Below are 17664 nucleotides of genomic sequence, written 5' to 3' on the forward strand. Positions count from 1 at the left end.
GGGGACACAAGAAAAAGCTGTGCCCCAGCTGTTGGGGCAAAGGAAAGCTGGCGCTTTGTTTTGCTGGTTCTGAATTGCCTACAAGCGTTCCTCATTCAGCTACAAGCTCACATCTTAATCTGTTTCTTCCTTGCAGAGGTGGGTGGGGGTGATGCTGATTGGGGTATTGCTCACTGGGTGGGCTCCAGACCCACTGGTTCACATTATTTATTTATTTATTTATTTATTTATTTATTTATTTATTTTTGTTTTTTCGAGACAGGATTTCTCTATGTAGTTTTACTGCCTGTCCTGGATCTTGCTCTGTAGACCAGGCTGGCCTCGAACTCACAGAGATCCTCCTGGCTCTGCCTCTCGCGTGCTGGGATTAAAGGAATGTGCCTGTGCCACCACTGCCTGGCCAGGTTCACATCTTAAAGACACATGCACTCTTTTTGTTTTTGTTTTTCTTTCTGCTTTGATCTCCCTGTACCCTAGTAACTCACCTCATCAGGGAGGGGTGACCTTCAACTGCTCTGGGATTCTTTTTATTTTTCTTTCTTTCTTTCTTTCTTTCTTTCTTTCTTTCTCTCTCTCTCTCTCTCTCTCTCTCTCTCTCTCTCTCTCTCTCTCTTTCTTTCTTTCTTTCTTTTTGTTTTTTTTCGAGACAGGCTTTCTCTGTGTAGCTTTGCGCCTTTCCTGGAACTCACTTGATAGCCCAGGCTGGCCTCGAACTCACAGAGATCCGCCTGGCTCTGCCTCCCGAGTGCTGGGATTAAAGGCGTGTGCCACCACCGCCCGGCTTTCTTTTTATTTTTCAAGTGGAACTCACAGAGGGGTGTCTGCCTCGCCTCCCGAGTGCTGAGTTTAAAGGCATATATCACCATGCTCTCAGCAACCAGTTTTTGGGTTTTGGATCCCCTCCACCCTCCCAGTCAGGGTCTCACAGTGTAGACAAGGCTCACCTGGAGTTCACCTTGTGTCTCCAGCTGGCCTGGACACACTTCAGCTTCCCCAGATGCTGGGGTCCCAGGTGTGTGTGAGCCACCATGCCAGAACATTTTATTTTGGGACAGAGATTGCTATGTAGCCCTCACTGACCTGGAACTCATGTAGTTGAAGTGGGACTCAAACTCATAGCAATTCTCCTGCCTTGGCCTCCTGAGTGCTGGGATCACAGGGTCACAGATGTGCCACTATGTGGGTTCTGAGAACGAGCTTCAGAGCTGAGGAGGTTATCCGCTTATGTGAAGAGGTGGTAGAGACCGGCCCCCCGAGACATGAAGAGAACACACCAAGCAGGTGGCAGGATGTGGCCTATCACCCATATCCTGCCTCACGCAGCACCTGCAAGCTTCCTCACCCTGCTGGGTGTTGTTTCTGAGGTGATGGCTCTAAAGGACTTGAACGTCTGGGTCCTCCACCTGAGTGCTTCTGCCCAAAGACTGTGTTCTAGTGTGCAGAGTGACAGCAGACCTCTGATGCCCACAGCTGAGGAGTCAGCAGATCACCGACAGGGAACTGGGCCGGCCAATGCCAGAGTCCCTTGGGGAACGGATAGAGTTGTTGAGAACCTTGCTCTGCCTGCTCGCCTTCTCTCTACCTTTCAGTTGAAGGCAATCAATCGCTCACTTCTGTGTTTAGCTATGGAACTGGCGTTTATTAAAGATCTAGATGGTAGGCACAGGTCAAACTGGGAACCACAGATAGCACTCTGAGTAGCATTTGGTCCTGGGAACACCACTCCCTTAACAGGGGCGGTCAGAGAAGGTTTGAAATCTGGGAACATGGTTAGGTTAATCTAGACAGAGAGGTGGGAGGAAATTCCTCGTGCAGAGGAAGAGGGGACATGCACCACATGCTATTGGCACCTGACTAACAAAGTGTGGGGATAGCCGTCGGCCAGAGGGGGCGTGGTCACAGTAGGCCTACCTTATGCTAAGGAGTCTGAGTTTTGATCTGAAACCGGTGCAGGAACTGAAGGATGGTAAGTCGCCCTGGCAAGATAGGGGTGCAGTGTGGCCTATAGCCTTCCCTGCAGACAGTGCTGATACTCCAGGTTGAAAGGAGGGGGGCTTAGCCCAGGCCACAGGGGAAGGCAGGCACTGACCACTAGAGGAGCCCTACAGGATCGGAAGCTCTCAGAAGGAAGTAAGTCAGAGGTGGCAGGCGAGAAAATGGGGAGTCACCAGCGGTGACTTCACCAGCCCCACAGATATTGAATTTTGTAGTGCCTGTGACCCCCAAGTTCAACTAATTCTTCTGCTCCAGGAAGCGCGGACGTTAGGAAGAGTGGGGGGTAGGGAGTTGAGGAGGAGGAAGCAGGTGTGTGAACACGCTCGTCTGTCTCTTTCTGTACACCTTCTGCCTACAGTTGCATTTGCTCAGAACTTAGAGGTGGGCAGTTCTAGCTGGCGTAGATACTAGAGATGGGGAGAAAGCCCGGTCTCCAGGTAACCACAGCCCTCTACCCACTCTGCTCAGTCAGCAAGCTGGTGGCTGTCAGCACGTGAGGATTTTAACAGCCATGACATCAGCCGCCCTTGCTACCACCGTCACTTCCAGGACTCAAAAGCGGAAGCAGGGGGATACCTTTCCTTCACTGCTCTGACCAGCTGCTTCCATCTCTGTTGGATGCTGCCCCAGCGAGCTGAGGTGGGATAAGCCACAGAGCCCAGATTTGCCCGAAGGTTCACTATCCTGAAACAAACTGGGTTGTGCTGAGGCTCAACTTTGGCCTAGGAAGGGACATGGTTCCGGTCTAATATCCTAAGTCTTGTTTTGGCTCCCGTAATGACTTTCTTGGTGAAGTCTGTCCACGCTCCCTTCTAAATCAAACCTTCTCGGAGAAGTGTGTCTGCAAATGCTCTGGAGGCCAGAAGAGGATGTCGGGTCCTCTGCCCTACATGGATGCTAGGAACCAAACTTACACCTCTGGAGGAGCAGCAACCCCCCCCCCCCAGCCGCCTCCGCAGCCCCCAAGGCTGTTCTCCTCTGTTTACTTAGTGTGCCTGCAGAGTGTCACTTTCAATTCTGCTACTGAGTGACAAAGCAGGATGCCTTTGTTCCCCCTAGGAACCAGATGGTAGCAAAGCTGAAACACCAGTGATTCCCCAAGTACCCTCTGTGCCCCCGGCAAGTCTCGCAGCCTCCACACTAGCTCCTTTCCTAAGGCTGAAATGGAATCAGCCCAGATGGACTGTGTGGACTGTGCCCGTCAGTTTTGTAATCTTCTAACGCTGCTCACCAAGGAGAGTGAAAAAAAAAGTAGGGTGAGAGTCTGTTATATGTGCCTGGGTGAGCCTGTGGAGGTCAGAGGCCAACTTCCAGGGCCTGGTTCTGTTTTTCTTTGCTCACTACAAACATCAAACATCCCAGCTTTCCTTAGGCCTCTTACATGATGCCCATGTTACGTTTTGTTTGTTTGTTTGTTTTTGTTTTTTGAGACAGGGTTTTTCTGTGTAACCGCCCTGGCTGTCCTGGAGCTCACTCTGTACACAGGCTGGCCTCCAACTCACTGAGATCTGCCTTCTTCTACCTGTGGCTTAAAATCACAATGCTCCAGGCGGTGGTAGTGGTGTCGCATGCCTTTGATCCCAGCACTCAGGGGCAGAGCCAGGTGGATCTCTGTGAGTTCGAGGCCATCCAGGACAGGCACCAAAACTACACAGAGAAACCCTGTCTCAAACAAAACAAAACAATAATAATAAAATAAAACCACAATACTGGGATTAAAGGCGCAAGCCACCACCATTCAGCCCATGTTACTTTTTTAATGCTCTAACCAGGCATTCTCTAGGCTATAGCTTAACTCATTCTAATACAATCCAATGACTTCTCTTCCTTAATCATAAGACAGGTATTGGACAAGGCAGGGAAGGGGAACATGTGACAGTGAATAGGATTCAAGCTCCACACTGTAGGACTCACAGGTAATGAAAGGAAACAGGCTTCCAATCCACAGACCCCAGAGAGAGAGAGAGAAAAAAAAAAGTGTGTGTGTGTGTGGGGGGGGGGGGGGTGTCTCTGTAGCAGCAGAAGCAAGCCAGAGCTTGGGGAATAGGAAGCAATGATAACAATTAAGTTAAAGGCTCTCAGGGGTTTCCCTTTCAAAGCATTCAAGGCAGAGGAGACACGGAAGCACAGGCCCGTTTGAGGAGATCTGGAAAAGATCTGGGCCTATCGGAGTGAAGCCCAGAGGATGCTCAACCTGGTGGGGCAGGTTGCCAAGACAGACGGGGGCTGTTTATGGAGGCCCTTGAAGGCCACACGAGGAGGCTGTTCTAAACCCAGTGGGTAGAGGAGAGCCACTGAAAGCTTGTGGAGTGGGGAGTCAGTGACCATGAGCTGTCCTTAAGAAAGGCTGGTAGGGTGTGAGGAGGAGGAGGAGGCCCTGAGCACAGCAGAGGAGGTAGAGGCAGAAAGAGCAGCAGCTAAGGGTTGCTGCCCTTGTAGAGGGCAGTCAGCCATAAGGGGCTGTAGGATCCCACTTCCAGGGTGTTCGGGGTGATGACTGGAGCCGCTTTCTAGGAGCCTGCCTTGATTCACAGTGCAGGAGAAGACTACCAGAGATCTCCAGTTTTCTCAGGGCCAGAGAAGGACTGTGGAGTCTGGGACTCTGAGTTTCTCAGCCTGAGGTCAGCTTGCCTTTTCCACTTCTCTTTTGGCTTTCTGGGTTTTCCCCAGGTTGTGACGTTGACAAACAACACATTTATTTTTTCTTCCTCCTCCTGCTCGACCTGCTGTTTCCCTTGTGACCCATGTCACCCTCTGTTGGGTCTGCTTGCTGCTGGAGCCTGTGGGCCAGCCACTCAGAAGGCTGAGGCAGGAGGAGTGCTGGAATCCAGGAGTTTGAAACCAGCCCATCACATATCCTCTGAAAAAATAAACAGTAAAGGATCAACAAATAAAAAGACCGTTTCTCCTCTGCTAAGAGAGACTGATTGATTTGTGTTCTTTGAGACAGTCTCACTGTGTATTCCAGGCTGGTTTTTAACTCAGGATTCTCCCATCTCAGCCTCCCCAGTTCTAGAATTACAGATTATGCCATGACCCCTGACTCCTCCCCTCTGCAGGGTCACTGGATGATCTTGTCTGCAGACTTCCAACCTTGGTCAACTGCCAGAACATTGTTTGTCAATGGATTGCAGAAACAACTGATTTCTCCAGAAACTGACTAGGGATACCCACAAGAGGAAAGGAGACCCCTGTTCTTTTCTAGGGAAGCCCACTTTGGGCCCAGAAAACTCCCTCCTACTGAATCAGCTGGAGACCGGCTGAAAGCTGGGATGTGATCTGTGAGCCTGCCTGAGGGCTCACAGTGTGGGACTTTGTAGATGACAACACTGTGTCGCAATGTCAGAAAGCTGGACCGCCCTTGGAGGGTTTTTGTTTTTGTTTTTTCTAATGTGCATTGGTATCTCGCCTGCATGTGTGTCTGGGTGAGAGTATCAGATCCCCTGAAACTGGAATTACAGACACTTGTGAGCTGCCATGTGGGTGCTGGGAATTGAACCCAGGTCCTCTGGAAGAGCAGCTAGTGCTCTTAACCACTGAGCCATCTCTCCAGCCACCTACCTGAGGTTCTTGTGAATTTACTTTATTTTTGGTTTTCTGTGTAGCCCTGGCTATCCTCGAACTTGCTCTGTAGATCAGGCTGGTCTCAAACTCAGAGATCCACCTGCTTCTGCCTCCTGAGTGCTGGGATTAAAGGCGTGCACCACCACATCTGGACATTGTGACTTTAAATTTTTTATTTATATTATTTTTAAGTGTGTGTGTGTGTGTGTGTGTGTGTGTGTGTGTGTGTGTGTGTGTGTGTCTGCATGTGGGTATGTGCATGTGAGTGCAGGTGTCAGCAGAGGCCAGAAGCACCAAATTCCCCGGACCTGGAGTCAACAGAGAGTTGTGATCTGTCTGATGTGGATGCTGGGAACAGAATTTGGGTCCTCTGGAAGAGCAGCGATGCACTTAAACACTGAGCCATCTCTAGCCATTATTGTGATTTTAGACATGTCCAACCATGATCTATAGGCTATATGCAATTCATGTAGCCAAGAATAGCTATGAATGCCACCTAACACAAAACGAGAAAACTTAATAATATGTAATTAGGGGCTCGAGAGATGGTTCAGCAATTAAAAGCACTTGCTGCTCTTCCAGAGGACCCAAATTGTGTTCCCAGTATCCAAGTTGGGATCTGAGGACCTCTTCTGGCTTCCAAAGGTACACATACACATGTATTCATACATGGGGCACACACACACACACACACACACACACACACACACATAAATAAAAAAAAATAAATCTTAAGGAATCAGGCTTGATGGAGCATGCCTTTAATCCTAGCACTCTGGAGGCAGAGGCAGGTGGATCTCTGAGTTTGAGTCCAGTCTGGTCTACAAAGCACAAAGCGAGTTCTAGGACAGTTAGGATTACACAGAGAAACCGTCTGAAAAAAACAAAACAAAAACAGAAACAAAACAAAATCTTTAAAAAATTAAGAGATTGGTTTGGCAAAATCATTCTGAGGGTTTTTTTGTTGTTTGTTTTGTAACTCAGTTGCAGGCCTCTCCAGTGTGGAACTTTGTAGATGACAACGCTGTGTCGCAATGTCAGAAAGTTGGACCGCCCTTGGAGGGTTTTGCCCCAGCGTCGGCTGTTGGGGGAGGAAGAGCAGGCATTCGCCGTACACATTGCTGACTTGCAGCACTTGGAGCAGATGGTCCAAACTCTTCAGTTTTCTCAGGGTGAAGAGGACTCTGGGATTTTCCTTGCACTTTCGGGCCCCTGGTCAGGTACCTGGTCTTCATAGTGACGTCCCTTAGTCCCTTAGCACCAGTGAGGTGCCAGCGTCCCGTGGGATTCCCAGGTCTGGAGGGTGACGCTTGGGGTTTCCCCCAGCTGATAGGAGCAGCAGGTCCGGCCCTCCCCGAGGCGGGGCTTTGAAAGCTTGAGGCCAGATCTGGTCCTGGAGGCCGCCGAGCCCCCCAGGTTCCCCGACCACCAGTTCCGGGAGTGCCATGGGACAGCTGATAGCCAAACTGATGCGAATCTTTGGGAGCCAGGGTAAGGGCGCACCGCACAGCCTAGTGACTGACCTCTTTGATTCCGCTGTCTTCTGGAGCTCTTGGGATTTGGGGGTCATCGGAGAAGACGGACTGGGAACCTGGGACTTCTAGAGTCCGTTGTGTGCTCTCCCATATGCTCCACGGCCCCCTCTCCGCTCTCCCAGTCGCACTTTTCCTGTCTCTGTGCTTCAGTGTGCTCAGTGCATGAGGGTGGGAGAGCCTCCTGCCCCTACCCCGCCACCTAGCTGGGCTGCGCGCCACCTGGATAAGTCAGTTTCCTGAGATGGTGACTTAGAATCCAGCGTGCTTCGGACCCTCAGACAATCGCTTTCTAGAAATGTGGAGGGAGATGGGATGGGGTCAGTTCTCTCTTCCACATTCCTGGAGAGGTGCTGGCGTCTGGTCCGATGGCAAGTGAAGTGATGCAGTCCTCAGCCCGCGGAGGACGCGTTTCCCAACGCATCCTAGGAATAGGGCAAGGGGTGGAGTGGAGTGGGGAAGGTCCCCAGCCTGCCGGGGACGCGTTTCCCAGCGCACCCTAGGGATGGAGAGATGGTGGTTGGGTTCGCAGAGTGCCAGGAGAGGGGTGGAGCCGGGAGAGGAGAGGGCACCCAGGCAGGAGCGGAGGGTGAGGAAGAGACCAGGACAAGAATCTTACTGGGGACACTCGAGCCCATGGCTTTCGGGGTTGGCTCTGACCTTGTCTTTCCCCTGGATCCCTTCAGAGCACAAAGTCATCATCGTGGGACTGGACAATGCAGGAAAGACCACCATTCTCTACCAGTTGTAAGTAACTACTGGGTGGACGGAGAGGGCTGGGCTTCACACCAGACTGACAGTCATTTGGACCAATCACCAGAGCCCTTCCCTGGGTTCGTAGGCAGCTGTAGACAAGAAGATTTATGGGTGGATGCTGGTGTGACCTTCCTGATTTAGTGGTTGTAGGCCTGGATTTGAATCCTGCAAGCTGTGGGCGATCCCTAATCCCACCGCCTCCCGCAATCAGTCCTGATCGCATTTCAGTTCTGGCGGGTTTGGAATGCCCGGAGGTTTCTCGCCTCGCTGCTCTTGGCTCCCCCTGGCGGCAGGGTCCTTCTTACCTTTGCACCTTAGTTAATTTCTCCAAGTTCCATTCTCCAACTTCCAACCTCTGGGCGGACCGTGAACCGCCCCCCCCCCCCCCCCCCGAAGCTATACAAGCTCCCCGAAGTTCTGCAGCTCCGGGTCTGCTGCAAAGCTCCTCAAACAGCAACCCGGACTTTCCCAGGCCCTCGTTCAGGATGGAGTCTCTCCTGATTTGGAGACTCCAAAGCATCTATTTATTTAGGGCAAGTGCTTCTCTGAGAAAGTAATAGATGAACGACATTAATTAATTAATATTAGGGGAAAAAAGGTCTGGCGGTGTTGATCAGTCAGTGGTAGAGTGCTTGTCTAGAATTCTTGAGACTCTACATTAGATTAGAAAAGAAAAATTCAAGTAGTACGAAGTCCTCACTCCCAATCTTCCTCCTTATAACTTCTTGGTGAGCTTTCAGAAAACATGCGTAACGGGACATAGTGGTCCTTGCCTATAATCACAGCACTCTGGAGCTTAAGACAGGAACATCTCATATTTGAGACCATACGATGAGATACAACCATTAAAAAAAAAAAAGAGAGAGAGAGAAAAAAGAAAAACAAAATCTCCCCCCCGGGGGGGAAAAAAACCAAAATGAAAACAAATAAAAATAAGGTTTTTTTTTTGTTTTTTTGTTTTTTTTTTTTTCCACCTCTAAACCAGGAAAGTGTCTGATGGTCCTTACTCAGATCTGACTGGTTTTTCACAGCTCCCACAATTCCAGTGTGGTTCACAGTCCAGAAGCAACGCCGCCATCTGGAAGCTTAGCAGTATTGCAAGCCTCTGGGTCTCTGGGATGGTTCTGAGGAGGCCCTCCTCTCTGGGGTACCAGTCCACATTTGGACTAACTCATACCTCCTCCCCCACACACACATCAATTACAGGATGTAGGCCTCCGGGCCTGCTTGGTCCCCCAGGGCTGAGCAGTTCTGAATTGGATTCAGCTGCTTTGGGAGTCGAGGGGCGATGGTCAGAGCTGGGCCAAGACCTCAGAACCTTCTCTTGCCTCCCTAGCCTGACTAATGAGGTGGTTCACACGTGTTCAACCATTGGCAGCAACGTGGAAGAAATTGTTCTTCAGAAGACTCACTTCCTCATGTGGGACTTAGGGGGCCAGGAGACTCTGCGCTCCACCTGGGACACATACTACTCCAATGCTGAGGTGAGGAGAGAGCCGTGTCTGGGAGGTAGATGGTCTGTCAATCACTTACCGCACTCTCTGAGCCTAGCTTCGGCCACCTGGGATGTGATTGAACAATGGTTCCTCAAGCTGTCTTGAAAAGGAAATAACAACAAACAGTTGTCAGCTACTTAACATAGTGTAGCATCCGTGAAGATTTTTGAATCCTAAAAAACAAAACAAAACATATATAAATATGTAAATACGAATGTAAAAGAGAAAGATTTTCGAATCGTAAGATGAGTGTGGTGGTCCATGCCTATAATCCCAACACTTGAGGGATGGAGACAGGAGGGTCATAAGTCCCAGACCAGCTTGGGTTGTATACCAAGATTTTGTCTCCAATGAATAAAGTATAAGGTGATTAAAAATGGGTCCATCGTGGTTCGAATGGCAGGCTGCACGGCTCCTCTCCTGTGGGGCTGGCACTCGGGCAGGGCAGAGGCCTAACCATCGGTAGGAAGTACGTTCACCAAAGAGAAAGCTTGCAGCTCATACCTCGCTCTTGCTGGGCAGTTTGTCATCCTTGTGATCGATAGTTCAGACCGGAATCGGCTGCTGACCACCCGGGAGGAGCTGTATAAGATGCTGGCCCATGAGGTAAGCCCCCTGAACTTGGGAAGCCATCCAGTGAGACCAGCTGTGTGCTCCCAGGCTGGTCGCATGCTCGTTTATTATAGATAAAGGGTCCTGTCCGTGCTCTCAGGACAACTGAGTACAGAGGTTAGAGTTGCTGGTTCAAGGACTGCGCTCACCACTCACTCACTGTGAGACCTTGAGCAAGTTGCTTCATTTCTACTAATTAGGAAGATCATTAGTTTCTACCTCACAGTGGCAATGGTGGCTCTTACATGCAATCTGGGAAACTGAGGCTGATTGCCATGAGGTTGAAGCCAGCCTGGGCTCCATATAGAGTTCCAGGCCAGTCTGGGCTACAGAGTAAGATTCTGTTTTGTAAAAAAAACAAACAAGCAAACAAACAACAGTAACAAAACAATGTCTGAGGTTATTGTAACCATCTGTGAGCAGTTGGAAGATGTCCCATGAGCTGTAGCATCATTTGATGGGGTTGTTAATGTTGGGTGGGTCTCCACCTCTGTCCCATCGGGCCATGGGTCTCTCTTGCTACAACAGTTGGGCAGGGATCCCAGAGGACTCTTGAGGCTGTGGGAGGGATGCTGGCTGGCTGGCTGACCTGGGCCGGGCTCTTCTGCCCACAGGCACTTCAAGATGCCTCAGTCCTGATCTTTGCCAACAAGCAGGATGTGAAAGACTCCATGACCACAGCAGAGATCTCCCAAGTCCTCACACTGAATGCCATCAAAGACCACCCGTGGCATATCCAGGGCTGCTGTGCTCTCACCGGAGAAGGGTTAGTCCCCTACCTTTCCCTGGCCTGGCCCAGCTGATGGGCAGAAGGTTACAGGAACCCCCCCCCCCCCCCCCCCCGTCTCTTTCCAGTCAGAATCTGGCCCACAGTTGGCTCCTGGCCCAGTAAGATGGACACAGGCCCAAAGCTAAGGTCCTGTGAGCCTGCAGAGCTCCCGGGCTCCAAGGGCTTGTTCTAACGGTAAGCGCTAAAACGCCACCAAAACAACAGGGATTTTAGAGACCGAGAAACTCTTTGGAGACAGTGAAATGGACAAAGTGGCAGAAGGGCAAGGGTAACTCTGATTTTTGTCTCCATGGTCGGGGATAGCTGAGGTTCCAGGCAAGAGGAAGAAGCTGTGGAAAGACCTCAGGAGACTGGCCTCCAAGGCGGAAGTCGCCGACTCTCTGACTTTCTTGTAAAAGGAGGGGACCATACTTCCCTCTCCCCCAGTTCTGCAGAGAGTGACTGGCACAATTTCTTCATTAGGCTTTTTTGAATACCTACTTTGTGCCAAGTGCTGCTCTGGGAATTGGAAAAAACAGTGGCGAACAAAACCAGACAAAATCCCTGCCTTGGGGATGGCTTGTAGCCGCACATGTCTGAAGCCCTGAACCATTGCACACCCGCAATCCCAGTACTTGGGCCGCAGAGGCAAGACGATCAGAAGTTCAAGCTCCTCCTCCACTATCCAGTGAGGCCAAGGCTAGCCTGGGCTGCATATCAAGGCCCTGCCACAAAAACCAAGAACATAACAAAATAAACAAACAAACAAAAAAGTGATACACAGGAAGATGGAGAAAGAAAAGAAAAATTGGCAATAGTTGGGGGGAAACTTTGTATGTGCACATGTGGACCTGCCCACGATGAGGATAAAGGATCCTAGTACTTGGATCAAATACCTCAGACTGTGAAGGGCTGGATTTCTCCAAAAGGGACTTCCATGAGGCCTGGAAATTTCCATTCATCTCCCCTGTCTGGACACTTTCTGGAAGAAAAGGAAACTCTAAATAAGAGAATTCGAGGGACCACAGATTTCTGGCGACATTAGGGACTCTGGTCTTCTCCAATCTGTAGTCTAATTCACAGTACTCCCTGGGTCCTGTGCCATACCCTGGGCCAGGCTAAGCTGGGTGATGGCAGACATTTTTGCTAAGTTTCCACTTTGGCTCTGGAGGTGTTTTTCACCTCGTGAGGATCTTGCTTCTTCCCAAGCCTTTGAGGTCACCCGGCTACTGCCCCTCGTGTCAAAAGGGGACGCAGAAGGCTTGTCCAGACACACTGCTCCAGGGCTCAGAAGGTGAGGCTCCAAGCTGCCTTAGAGGAGCCTCCCGGGGCTACCAGAGGCCTCCGACTCCTTATTTGTTGGCTTATTAATGTATTGTCCATTCCCTCTGCTAACTTTGTAGGGCGACTGCTTCTTCCCAGGAGCCCCAGCCCCCACCCAGCACAGTGGGTGCTGATGCATGCTGGAACTCACTTCCCTTCTACCATTAAGTGATTGACTCTAACCTTGGCTACCCTCTCAGTCTGTCCCGGGCAGAGGCTTGGAGCTTTCCAGCCATCCTCTTATGGGAAATGCTGATGGTCCTTTGTGCTGTGGTCCATTCCTCCCTCCCTGCAGGCTGCCAGCTGGGCTTCAGTGGATGAAATCTCAGGCCACCACCAAGTGATGTTCCAGCCTGAAGCCAACCAGAAGCCACATGGTTAGCACCGGTGCGAAAACCCAGTCGTTTGCTGGTGGAAACAGTGGACAGAGAGACTGCCACTGTCCTCTCGACTGTCACTGAGGAGCTGGACCAATGACTTCAAGTTGGTGCAGACAGGGCCACAGATGAAACTGCCCCTCACTGAGGAGACACAGGGAACCTGCTGAGTGTGTTGGGGGACCCCCTCCCAGCCCTCACCTTCTGTCTGCCCGAAAGCAAGAGATCTTTGACATTGGGCCCTATCCATTAGACAACGGAGATTCCGATAAAGGAGGCAACAGGACCGGGCCAAAAGTTGGGGGATGGGGTGAGGTGGAGGGTGGGAAGACAGAACATTCCAGACAGAGGCAATCCTTCACACTTGCCGCCCGCCTTTCTGCTCCCTCTTGGATGCTAACTCTGACCGCAGCTTTTGGGTCTAAGTCATCACGTGGCATCTCCTTTCCTCTCAGTGTCCTTCCGGTGTGAGTCCCACTCCTCTCAAACATCATAGGTTTCTACAGGACCTACTTATTTTGTCTTTGTGTCTGCTTAAAAAAAAAAACAACACATTGCATTAAGATTTAAAAAGTAGCCGGGCGGTGGTGGCGCACGCCTTTAATCCCAGCACTCGGGAGGCAGAGCCAGGCGGATCTCTGTGAGTTCGAGGCCAGCCTGGTCTCCAAAGCGAGTTCCAGGAAAGGCGCAAAGCTACACAGAGAAACCCTGTCTCGAAAAACCAAAAAAAAAAAAAAAAAAAAAAAAAAAAAAAAAAAAAAGATTTAAAAAGTAAAGGTATATAGTAAGTGCTATTGAAAACGTCTCTCCTCTTATTTCTGTCTGTTCCGGAAACTGGCTTTTGTTCCTTGCAAAGGGGGCGGGGCGGGTGGGTGGGTGAGAGAATCACCTTGGAAACGGGGTGGGGGAGCGGAAGGTGGGGGAGCGAGAACTCAATGCTCCATTTGGCTAGAGAACTTGGCTAGGGTTAGCCAGGTTGAAGGACATTGGTACCAGCTAACCAGGACCCGGGGTGCTTAGTTCTAGATCTAGTGGTGATAAGAGGCTTGATAGTGATCCACTGAGAAGGGGACCCCAGAGGAAGGAAGAGCCCCAGCCAGGGTCCTTTAGAGGTGATGCTAAAGATGGATTGGAGGCCCATGCTGTCCTTCTACATTCAGGGACCTAAACAGGATAGCGCATCTCCTTTCCAATCAGGCAGTGGACCTCTAGGGGAACCTGGGCAGAGAAACAGAGGACCCAGTATATTTAATCTTGTAGTTTCCCTGCGATGTGGTTATGAAGGAAAATCTTGTGAGTTCTAGACATTTTAGTCATACTTTATGTTTTCATTAGGTTACTCTTAACATAACTAAAAATGTAAAGGGATAGCTGGTCCATAGAAATCTATTCCATAGAAATTCATTCTGATAAGCCCAGTCTAGCGTGCTGGGGGTATAGCTCAGTGGTAGAGCATTTGACTGCAGATCAAGAGGTCCCCGGTTCAAATCCGGGTGCCCCCTCGCGGCTTTTTGCTGTATATCCTTTTGCTAACAAGCTGACCTAGCTTGAGCCTTCAGAAAGTGGGTCTCCCCGAGCCCACCCTATTTTGATGGCGTGTGCTGTCCTACTATTGCTGCGGTCCAGTGTTCGTCCTTAGCCGGAATGTGACCCGAGGCGAACCTCTGGTCCGACCGGTACCCCGAGGCAGCCGCTCGTGAACCGCAGGGCGCGACGAGTGAGCTCGACGGCTGTCCCTTAGGGAGAGCTGAGTGTCTAGGGTCGGGGCTGAGGTTGGAGGCAGAAGGTCGGGAGAAGTCGAGAGAGCGTGGAGAAGCAGCGGCGGAGCTGCAGAGCGGGACCCCGCCCAGAGGAGCGCCGGGGCAGCGAGGGCTCGCCTCCATCTTTCTGTACATTTTCTTGTACCATCAGAAGGAATCTCAGAGCGTCGGGAAATACCCTTTGTTTTCAAGCGAGCAATCCGGCGCGTCAGTTCCTTATATTTCTTGAAAACTTCGGACCTTAATTCTGCTTTTCTAGAGATGCTTTATTGCGCCTGCGCAAGAATCACACTTAGTGGTTACTGGCGCAGGGTTGCCGGCAGAGGGGGTATAGCTCAGTGGTAGAGCATTTGACTGCAGATCAAGAGGTCCCCGGTTCAAATCCGGGTGCCCCCTCTCGTACTTTTATGCATTTTTGTTTAACGATGGCTTATGTTCCACGTGTTTATATGGTAACATTTCTTTCGTCAACTTCCAGGCAGTTGGGAAGCGATGACGGCGGTTAAGGACCCGGGAATTTCGAGGGCAGTGCCTCTCAGCACTTAGATCCACGCTAGAAATGAAGGTTCCTGTCGTCATCTATGTCCCAGTGAAATAGCCTGGCGTGGGGCTAGAAATGTGTGTCCCGAGGAGAGCTCCAGGTGCACGCTCACGTTCTAGAGGCTTACGTTTAGAAACTTGTAAACATCATTTGCTTCTAATACTTCCGAGCTGCTGCTTTGGCCTGGACCTTAATAAAAGGCCTTATAAAAATGCAGCGCGGGCACCAAGACTGCCCGTGCACGAAGACACCAGACTGAGGCTGGTGGTCCATCCCGGACACTCTAAAGGCTCTCCACGGCGCCTGCGTGGGCGGAAAGAGTCGAGAGAGCTGCGAAACGCCAACCCGACGGTTCGCCACATGGCCTCTGGGTGGCGGTAGGAGGCCGCAGCTGGAAAAGACAGCCTATTCGGGTCCCCCCACCCTACCCCACCCCACCCCCAGGCTGTTAAGGGAGAATTCACGTTAGGAGTTAGGAATTCAACGGCCCGTTTGGTGGGCTCACGCCTGTAATCTGTCCAGTAACCAGAGACAGGAAGGGTGGTCGTGAGTTCGAGGCCAACACGGTCTAAAACGTGACTCCCTGTCTGGAAAAACAACAAAAACTTCTGTTGCGGAAGAGAGTGTAATTGGGATCCTGAAAGATGAGAGAGAATTTAGCTTTCATTTCCTTCCCCCGGTCCTTCTTTTGACCTCAGTGTCAAACCACCCACCTGCTCAAGACCACACACTACTTCTGTCCCCACCCGCACCCTGCTTCTCAGGATGTGCACCCTTCCTTTCCGCACTCTCCAGGGGCCCCTCCGCCCTCACCACTCCCTAGGCCCCAATCCTTCACACGAAGTAGGTCACAGGCACCTTCGCGCCTTGACCTGGTTCCCTGCCGTCTATTAAATCTCCTAAATTGCGGGTATTTTTATTCTCTCCTGGAAGGACAAAAAAAAAAAAAAAAAAAAAAAAAAAAGAGTGCCCTATTCCCAGAGCCCGATAGTGTGGTGGCAGTGGGCGCCCCTGCCAGGCTCTGGGTCTAGCTTTGATTGGGTCTGGCCTGCTTGGGGAGGGGGCGTCCGTGCTGCTTCAGATTGGGAATGTGCCAGATTCCTGCACCTACACGTCTGCTGGGCTGGGGGTTGGAGGAGAGCCGGTGCTGGAGATGGGGTGTAAAGCCGTGAAGTGGGGGGAATGCAAATCGCGCCTCGGCTGCGGCAGAAGCTGGGGGGCTTGGCTGCCGGGCATGCCTGTGCGTGGGTCCGTGAGTGCGCTTTTGCAGGACACCAGGAAGCCACAGAAGTCCAGGGACCAGCTCAGAAAGTCACATGCCCTGGGGATGAGCGGCAGGAGCCCATGGCCCAAGTAGAGGCGCTTCCTGGGGTCCTCCACCGCGGCCTTTTCCCTGATCTCCTTCTGGGCGAGCTGCGTTCTCTCGGTGACCGGCGGTGTCTCGGCGCGGTCCCGGGTCCGGCGGGGCGCGGCGCGGAGCTCCGGGAGGCGGGGACCCCGGCGTCGCGCCCCGCCCTCCGGGCCCTCCCGCCCGCGCTCCCCGAGGCCGCAACGCCGCGCTTTGCTCGCCGTGCCCGCTCCGCTCCCGCTCCCCTCTCGCCCAGCCCGGGGCCGCTCCCTCTCCAGCCGCCGCCGCGAAGACCCTGAGGCCGTCGGCGCCCACCATGCGGCCTCAGCTCTGGCTGCTGCAGCTGCTGCTGCTCCGTGGGGTCGCGCGCGCGCTCAGTCCCGCAACACCCGCAGGTAGGACGCGCGGGCAGGGCAGGTGCAGAGCCGCCAGCGGGACGCGGGATATTACCCGCGGGAGGCCGAGGACAGGGGGACAGGGACCCTACTTTCCCTGTGTGCGCACAGAAGGTGCGCACCCTGGTTTCTGTCGGAAAGACGTGGAGGGACCCAGCCGGGGGTCCCCAGAAGAGTCATAGGGACCGCGATCCTTCCAGGGAGGCGTTTGCCTTTCCACGCTCGTCCCTGTTGGCACCCTCGGCTGGTCTAGGCTGGGTCCCAGTGGGGCTTGAAGACTGCGTGGGAGCCGCCGGAGGATGGGGGACACCCTAGCCCAGCCTTTCTCTCTGGGCACCCGCGTGGCCGTCTAACTTGCTTCCCCTACCTATCGCGCACCGGCGGAGAGGCAGGGGCCCCAGGAAAAAGCAGCTTGCCGCTCCCGAATCTCCCAGAGTCAAGGGTCCCCTCTCCCTGCTGTCTGGTTCTGCTCGTCGGCTCTCAGTTGCCCTGACTGTGCCCGGGGTGGGGGTGGGGCCCGGGGAGGCAGTGGGGGAGGAGCTTCCATTCTGCACGCTCCTCTTTCCCCTATTCCAGTTTCTCAAAACATTTCTTCCGCTTGGGGATGCTTTCGGAGATCTATCCTGAATCCCTCATGTTATCAAGAAAGGCCATTTTCCAATACATAATTTAGGCTCGGTACACAGACTTTCTCTGGGGCTGGGAATAAGGGTGATCTTCAAGCTCCTTGAAAGAGAGAACTGGGTGCCCCTCATCTGGGGTCAGGGAAGGGGTAGTTCCTGGGGCGCTGCTGTTGACTGTTGTGTCAGCATTGGCTCTAACCGTGTTCTTGGCTTTCATGGTCACAGTATGTGATTCAAATGAGCCTGTGTTGGCATGAGGTGGTATGGGTGGGGGACGCTGGTGACGACCGTGGGGGCAGAGGGCAGAGAAGTCACGTGTCTAGAGACTGCTGTGGAGCCATCAGCGTTCAGGGAGGCCCTACAGAAGGTGGCTGGACACTTGGCTTCTAGTTCTGCTGTCTCACTTGCTCTGTGACCTTGGGCAAGTTACTTGCCTTCTCTGGGCCCATTTCTTGATTTATAAAATGAGGTTATTGGCAAAATCTTCGGCTTTTGGAAGTAGGATTATGAAAGATTTTTTTCCCCCTTCTCACGATATTCTTCCCTTCTCAAACATGTACAGGCAACTGATAA

General features: G+C 52.1%; 2 protein-coding genes and 2 non-coding genes across 13 annotated transcripts in view; all 4 read left to right on the forward strand.

Moving 5' to 3' along the window:
* Positions 1-25: 25 nt before the first annotated feature.
* On the forward strand, positions 26-13151 carry Arl5c (ADP ribosylation factor like GTPase 5C). Of its 8 annotated transcripts, none has more exons than XM_052755759.1 (7): positions 26-6779; positions 7778-7838; positions 8833-8994; positions 9184-9331; positions 9866-9949; positions 10570-10721; positions 12343-13151. In XM_052755759.1, exons 1-7 carry the CDS (start codon positions 6575-6577, stop codon positions 12389-12391), a joined length of 861 nt encoding a protein of 286 aa, XP_052611719.1. In that variant the 5' UTR covers positions 26-6574; the 3' UTR covers positions 12392-13151. The 8 variants fall into 8 exon arrangements, with proteins under 8 accessions (XP_052611719.1, XP_052611721.1, XP_052611724.1 ...); XM_052755762.1 differs by having other exon boundaries at positions 6662-7411; XM_052755760.1 differs by having other exon boundaries at positions 6662-7050.
* A 703-nt stretch (positions 13152-13854) lies between these two features.
* Positions 13855-13926, forward strand: Trnac-gca (transfer RNA cysteine (anticodon GCA)). Its single transcript has one exon. It is a non-coding gene; the product is annotated as a tRNA-Cys (tRNA).
* Positions 13927-14508: 582 nt separating this feature from the next.
* Positions 14509-14580, forward strand: Trnac-gca (transfer RNA cysteine (anticodon GCA)). The gene has a single exon. It is a non-coding gene; the product is annotated as a tRNA-Cys (tRNA).
* A 1695-nt stretch (positions 14581-16275) lies between these two features.
* The window catches only part of Plxdc1 (plexin domain containing 1), a 75314-nt gene continuing 73925 nt past the window's right edge, over positions 16276-17664 (forward strand). For all 3 annotated transcript variants that reach the window (XM_052757494.1, XM_052757495.1, XM_052757496.1), the window contains exon 1: positions 16276-16468. In XM_052757494.1, the coding sequence (XP_052613454.1) occupies positions 16390-16468 (79 nt within the window). In that variant the 5' untranslated portion in view covers positions 16276-16389. The remainder of the gene's footprint in view (positions 16469-17664) is intronic.

The sequence above is a fragment of the Peromyscus californicus genome, unplaced genomic scaffold (assembly GCF_007827085.1).
Source record: "Peromyscus californicus insignis strain IS unplaced genomic scaffold, ASM782708v3 Scaffold_3__1_contigs__length_106647218, whole genome shotgun sequence".
NCBI classification, from domain to species: Eukaryota; Metazoa; Chordata; class Mammalia; order Rodentia; family Cricetidae; genus Peromyscus; species Peromyscus californicus.

What these genes read in the sequence shown, in the direction of transcription:
- Arl5c (XM_052755759.1), top strand. Translation starts at nt 6,575, where the DNA reads ATGACAACGCTGTGTCGCAATGTCAGAAAGTTGGACCGCCCTTGGAGG. An exon ending in ACCACCATTCTCTACCAGTT is followed by an intron (nt 7,839 to 8,832) that starts GTAAGTAACTAC and finishes CCTCTAAACCAG; the next exon opens with GAAAGTGTCTGATGGTCCTT. An exon ending in CATACTACTCCAATGCTGAG is followed by an intron (nt 9,332 to 9,865) that starts GTGAGGAGAGAG and finishes CTTGCTGGGCAG; the next exon opens with TTTGTCATCCTTGTGATCGA.